The sequence below is a fragment of the Alligator sinensis genome, unplaced genomic scaffold (assembly GCF_000455745.1).
Source record: "Alligator sinensis unplaced genomic scaffold, ASM45574v1 scaffold686_1, whole genome shotgun sequence".
In the NCBI taxonomy this organism is placed as follows: Eukaryota; Metazoa; Chordata; order Crocodylia; family Alligatoridae; genus Alligator; species Alligator sinensis.
Genome location: NW_005842760.1, coordinates 405,467 through 412,311, shown reverse-complemented (window position 1 = coordinate 412,311; position 6,845 = coordinate 405,467). Strand labels below are relative to the sequence as shown.

General features: G+C 40.8%; 1 protein-coding gene across 5 annotated transcripts in view; it reads right to left on the bottom strand.

Moving 5' to 3' along the window:
* MYBPC3 (myosin binding protein C, cardiac) overlaps positions 1 to 6,845 on the bottom strand; it is a 119,374-nt gene that overhangs the window by 94,156 nt on the left and 18,373 nt on the right. For 4 of the 5 annotated variants that reach the window (XM_025216648.1, XM_025216650.1, XM_025216649.1 and 1 more), the window contains exons 2-6: positions 5,295 to 5,561; positions 3,245 to 3,364; positions 2,879 to 2,965; positions 2,582 to 2,730; positions 843 to 960 (exon numbers count right to left, since the gene is read on the bottom strand). In XM_025216648.1, the coding sequence (XP_025072433.1) occupies positions 843 to 960; positions 2,582 to 2,730; positions 2,879 to 2,965; positions 3,245 to 3,364; positions 5,295 to 5,561 (741 nt within the window). The remainder of the gene's footprint in view (positions 1 to 842; positions 961 to 2,581; positions 2,731 to 2,878; positions 2,966 to 3,244; positions 3,365 to 5,294; positions 5,562 to 6,845) is intronic. The other variant, XM_025216653.1, reaches the window with a different exon arrangement.

The following is a 6,845-nucleotide window of genomic DNA, read 5'->3' as shown; positions in this document are numbered from 1 at the left end:
CCCCCGCGGGGGGGGGGGGGGGGGGGGGGAGAAAAGCTGGGAAGGGGGTTTCTGTCCCTGCAGCTGCCCCAGCCCCATGGTGCACCACAGCCCAGCCAGAGGGGCTCCTTTCCCCCAGCTGCAACAAGCAGCAGTAGCACAAGTTTCCTGCACTGCTTTTCACCATGCCAGGAACTCTGGAGGCAGTGGGAGGCGGGGTGTGGTGGAAAAGGAGGCCCTGCTTTGGTGTGGGCCCAGCCTTGCCCCCACCAGAACCCAACCTGGGAAATTGTGGGGGGAGGCTACCCAGCAGGGGACTCCTTTCCCACCACCCCCTCCCAGAGTGCAAAAAGTTGTGCAGGGAACTTGCGCTGCCGTTGCTGGCTCAGTTGGGGGAAAGGAACCTCCCTACCATGAGGGTCTCCCACAACTTGCTGGTTGGGGTCTGAGGGGGGGCTCCCTTCTCCCCTGCTACTTGGGCCCCCTTTTTCACCCACCCGCTGCTGACAGTCCTGGGAAGCATATGGGAGTGCCTCCTGCCTGCTGGCCTTGGCCAGTGCAAACAGGCACTGAGCTCTGCCCCTACCCCACCAAACAGTGCATATGTGTTCGGTTGGAACACACTCTAACTTATAGCACTTTAAGTAAAGTGCGATAGAGAGCTTTCTGCCAGGGGCTTTTTGAATATCTGTATTTTGTCTTGGGCTCACACAGCTCTGCCAGTATCTGAAACATACACCCTCTACTGGTGGCTGCTCTATGTAAAGGAAAAAGGTTGCTCTGTATGGAGCAAAGAAGAGTGGGGCCAAAACCTAGCTTAGCAAGGTATTAAAAAAGTTACAGTGTTGAAAATATTGGCTTACCATTGACAATGAGGTTGAAGTTACAGCTATCAAACTTGTCTTTGGTAGACACCTCACATCTGTACCCCCCTGCATATGTCATTTTTGCATCAATTATTTGCATTTCAAAAATATAAACCTAGAAAAACAGACCAACCCACAAAAGGAAATTAGAAAAATAAAGGATAAAAGGATGCTTGCAGACATAACTCCCATCCCCCCAAACAAACAAAAATCTGGTGCTTTACTTTAAACTTGGTGCATTCCCATGCTGAGCCCCACGCATGCCCAAAAGAGGCAGCGCATTACTTCAACCCAGCTCACCTGACATCTGTAGAGATTGGGCACTTTAGTAGGGCTTTTTTGGCACTTTTATCTAATAGTTGACTGAATCAGCTGATGTGCCCAATCTTTACAGATGCTGCAGAGCTGAGTGGAAGTATTGTGCAGCTGCTTCCAGTAAAGTGTGGGGCTTTTTGTTTTTGTTTATAATGTCTGCAAGCAGCCAAAGAGATATATAGAGATAATACAAATATAGCAAACTAGAACATGAAGAGTGATAGACAAAAAGTGAAACATAATATAACTCTCCATCCACTGAAAAATCAGTTTATCTCCAGCATATGCAACTCTGACCTTCTCTAATGCCAGGCTACATTGTTGCCAGAAAGCTTACTTTTCTCAAATCAAAGTAAAATGGCTGAAGGACATTATCAGTACACGTTTTCTAGAGGATGACATGTTGGTAGCAGTAAATTCTGCTGTTCTAACTGGCAGCTGCTTACATACAGCAACACAGTCATTAGATGCAGTAACTGCATGAGTAACTTCAACAGGAACAGAACCTACATCTCCAGAAAATATATGTCTATCTATGGCTAATGCAGCAATTCCACCAATTCAGTTAGCAGGATTAATTTATATACAGACATGTCTATTATATTGCATCCAGTAGAGAGCAGTATTGATGCACATAAATAAATGAATATATTTTAAAACTAGGTTAGAACATTCTCCTTAGAGAGGAAGAAACTACTGGCTTCTTTGTGTTCCAGCTATCTGTTTTTGGGCAAGAGATCACACAGTACAAAGTAATTTTACTGTAAAAATGGACTTTTTGTTATTTGTGATAGTTACTTTGTTTCCATGTCTAAACCAATTTCTTTTCTAATGGGTGGTTGTCTGAACATTTCTATAATGATAATTACACAATAAGAACACAGAAATTACCATATTAGATTTGCCACAAGGGTCAGTTTAATTTAATATCCTATTGCAAACAATAGCTCATAGAAGTACTTGAGAAGAAGGTACAAGGAACCTGGCAGTAGGCAGTTATGAAATAAGCTGCCTACAAGAAATTTTTATTCCTAACACCCATTAGTTAAAATGTAGTTTATATGCTGAAGCATGATAGTTTATACCCTTTTAAAAAAAATCATGTTTTTTAATCCTTATTATTATTATTATTATTATTATTATCAGTCTGGGTGTTATTCACTGCTACCATTCATTATAACATATTTAGTTGAGGAAGTCTTTATCTTCCAAATCCTTTATCATTTCCTCATGGGCACGAACAGTGATGGTATTTGTTTAGTGCCTCTGTTTTGTCGAAGTCCTCAGGATGTATCTGTATCCAGGACTAGAATAGTGTACACAATTTGGGGCAACTTATTAACATGTTGATACTAGGAAAAGCTCCCTCTCTCCAGGTAAAAAGTTAGTGGTTACCAAGAACTCTGCTTTGCTGGTTGTACCTTGTTGTTTCTATCATAGTGGTCATGAAGCTGGAGATGGGTCCCCACTTTGTTTCCCAAGTTCATCCATTTTCCCTTGAACCATTTTACTGATGGCTTCTTCAGTAGGCTGGCACCTGCCACAATGGCAGTAAATGTGATGTTTCCACCTACAAAAAAGGGTTTTAAGATGAAACTCTAAGTGATGTTTAGTATTTCTGTTACAGTACTGCTATTATATGATATGTGACAAGATAAATATAGATTCACATAGTAGGTGCAGTTTACAACATTGGTTGGGTCAGACCATGTGCTTACCAACAGACACTTCTCCATCTTGAGGCCGGGTCACAAAGAGCCCAATAAGATCCAGAGGTAGTTCTGGCTGAATTTCACTAGTTGGAACTGAAATAAAAATGTGATATTTACTATTGCTTTCTGCTTTTGCCTCTGTCCTAACCTGTGCAGAGAATCCTTTACATTGGTTCAGTGTTTCTCACATCATTCTTCTCCACTCAGATATTCTCTGTTTCTTTGAGGCTTCTTTTTCCCATTTCAGTGAGGACTATCGCTTGTGGTCATCTTCAGCTACTGTTCCCTGCACCATTGCTGTTGGGATAACCTGTTCCTATTCTTTCTTTCAGTGCATGAACTATGGTTCGCCCCACCATTAGTTCTTTTTACCTGATTTCTGGATACTGTCTGGTGGTGGTGGAGGTGAATCTGGAACAGCTGGAGCAGAGTCTGCGTCTAAGACAGCTGAGGCAGAAGAAGCTTCAGTAGGAAGGACTGCTTCAGACTTTTCTGGAAAGAAAGGCAAAGCAAGGTTAGAGAAAGCCATATTATTATTGGCTATACCTGAGAAAGTTATGCAGAGTAGCCTTCCAATACTGAACATTAAGAAATGCACAGGGATCAGCTATTTTCTTGTACAGCTTAGAAAGGGACTTCTTTTTCATTCTACTCTCTTGTTCTACTGCTTTGAAATGGCACTTGTAACACTGCAGGAGTAGGCATCCCTTCCTATCTTAAGTATGGAACTCGGCTGATCAAAGAGCTGGTGTCTGACATTTTAAACAACAGTTTTGACAGGAAGAATTTTAAAGGTCATTTGTTTAATGCTTTTTTATCCTTTGTCTTCTGTGATGTAAGTAAAAGTTAGGATGAAAAACACAATTTTGTTTGATGAACAATTAGCCTATGCATAAGATTTTTTTTTTTTTACTTATTTACGTACTATTTATTTATTTAGCTTAGAATGTATCTGATTCTTTCTCAGACCTGAGGAAAGGCATTTTGTGCCCAAAAGCTTGCCTAGCATCTCTCCCAACTATATTGTTGATCTAATAAAATATATGACCAAAAATCCCTTGATTCTTGCATATTCCCTGGACCATCGTGGCCACAAGAACACTTCTACCCGACTGCTTCTGTGTCTTTGTTATTTGTAAGCATGGCTGCTATAACAAGCTCTACCTGGGACTGACTTCAAATACCATCAGAAAACGTTAGCTGGTTAATACACAGCTGTTCACCTTCAAAGTGAGGAAGTCAGCAAGATCACATTACACATCTGTGGCTGCTGGTGAGCTGCAAGATGAAATTTAGTTATTATCTACAGAGTCCTAAGTAGCCTAAAACCAGTCATCCACTCTATTTTTATCTGGAACAGGATATCTCTACAGAGAAGGCACACTGCTAAAAATGCCTAAAAGTGTCTTTAAGATTGTCAGAAGACCTCACAAAGACCACGTTACTGTTAGCAAAATGAACAATGGTAGGAGAAAAAATCTGGTCTGAGCTAAGGCCTTGGAACAGTGTGGACAGAGAAGGAGGTACAAATTTTGACAGAGATTTGTGAACTTTGGGTAAAGGAGCGGGGTGAGGAAAGCTCAAAATGCATTTAGAATGACTGATCTTAATTTATTTTCACTGCCTTTCCCATCTATCCTATTAAAGTATTGTTGTAATAAGATGTCACAAGATATTAGCTGCCTATATCTGAGAGATTTTTCCACTTCCAGTCTAAGCTAGTGTCATGCACCCAGATACACTAGTGACACAGAAATGCCTATAATAATATGTAAATTACTCACTGTTTCTGCAAAGTTCCTCTTGAAGCCTGAGCCTTTAGCAAGTGGCTTGCAGGCCAATTAAAGGGAGCACATTAACTCCTTTTATGTATATCTACAACACATTTGAAATAAGTTGTTAACTCATAGAGATTTTATAATAGTTTTGCTATATTTCCTGTTTCTTAAAACTCCACATTCTGGAATCATGGGAGAATCTCAGTTTTTATTAAAAAACTTTATTTCTAGCTCTCAGGGTTGCAGGAAAAACCTTGAAGATATGAACCATAAAAACTAAGAGTGCATGTACATGAGCCCGGAGGCTGCACAATGCACTGCAATTACAGCAATTAATCGAGTCTGCTGGATCATGGTAATTACTGTGCTCCAGCCAGCATCTGTGTCTTGTGTATCAGCATCCCCACACTTCAAAATGGCAGCGTAACTGCTCTAATTAAAGCATTCCCCTCTCCCCGCCCCTGCAACTCCTGAAGCACATGTAAAAACACCCTAAGACACCAGACAGCAAATCAAAATAAAATAACACTTACTAATTTTAAAATCTCATGATTTTAAGTATCATTTTCATGGGCCTAGCTCATGATTTTTGAAGATATGGTTGGGAGTACTAAGAAATTATAATGATCTTAGAGGCACTGTACCTGGTTCTTTGACCTTGAGCTCAAATTTGACCTTGGAACTCCCTGCAATTACAGCATATGTCACATCATCATCTTTTTCAATGTTATTGATAGTCAGTGAATGCTTGTTCCCCTCAGATTTGATGATATATTTCTTGCTTTCAGTAATTTCAGCACCAGCTCGCTGCCACTTCACCTTGATGCCAGCTTTTTCTGTCTCTGCCTCAAACATAGCTGAACCTCCTGATGTTGCCTCTGTTGTCTTTGGCTTCTTGGTAAATGCAGAAACTAAAAAGAGAGAAGGGAAGCATTCACTTCTGTTGTTGTTGTCATTGTTAGAATCAAGTTTTGTGGTTATGATAGCTCTCTGTATCCTTACCTACTTCCTGTCAATTTCCACAGAAAAGTTTGGGAATATCAGACTTTTTACTGACTATTTGTCACTGAAGTATCAAATCTTTTCCATGCTATTATAAATGGAGTGGCAGATTAAGCTGGAATGGTTTGAAGATGTTCCCAACTGCAATACCCTGAGGAGGTCAGAAAAACTATATCCTCATCTTTCTCCAGTCAAACTAACATTGCTGCCATGATGATTCCCTAATTCTCTAATTCTTCTAATGCACTTACATATAAAGCTGTCCATTTTGATTTCCCATAGTTTCATTTAGATACAGGATTCATTTAGATACATCCTAGCTGTATCTACACAAGATACTGAGTGTACAGTAGCCCAAGACTACTGCGCAGTAGCGTCATGTGGCAGAAAGCATGATGTGACACTATTGTGCAATAGTCATGAGCTACTATGCAGTACGCATCACAAAAAAGCTATTCCTTAGCACAACTGCACAGTAATTCCAGTTACTGCACAATCATTTAGTACTTGTTTATACTTATTTATACAAGTTCTAAATGACTGCGCAGTAACACCTGTATGGTCAGCATCTTGTGTAGACATGGCCCCTGTTTTTTTTCATAATGTTGCTATTAAATTGATTGTACTGTAGGGGCATATATAAGTGTTACATTTAGATTGCCCTAACCAAACTTTAGGTGATCTAAATGGCTGGTTGTGCAAGCATTCACAGAGCTTAGGTAACCCCAGAAATGATGAACCAGATCTAAAGTTAGTTCTCGGCAGATAAGGGTTAACCTGGCCTAATGAACGCTTGCATGCATCCCCAGCACAGCCCCAGCACTGGGAAGCCCAGCCACTCTTTACAGCCCTGAGGCTATGGAGTAGGCTTGTGCAAAATTTCTCCGGCAGTTTCATTTTGACGCTGTTTTGGCTCGTTTCGAGCTTGAAACAGCAAAATTTAAATGAAACAGAGAACTTTGAAACAGCCTAGAAACGAAACAAGGCAAGTCGAAACTTTCGACATTTTCAAAACGTTTCGAATTTTGAACCTCAAACTGGGCTTGCCTGCAGGGAAACAGAAACTAAAGTAAGGAGAGTGTGGGGAAAGGGGAGAGAAGGGGGGATAGGAGTACTCTTATTATTGACTATGTAATTGGCCAGTGACTGTCATCCTTTCCTCAGGTCCCTTCCAATCCCAGTGCTCTGGTGGA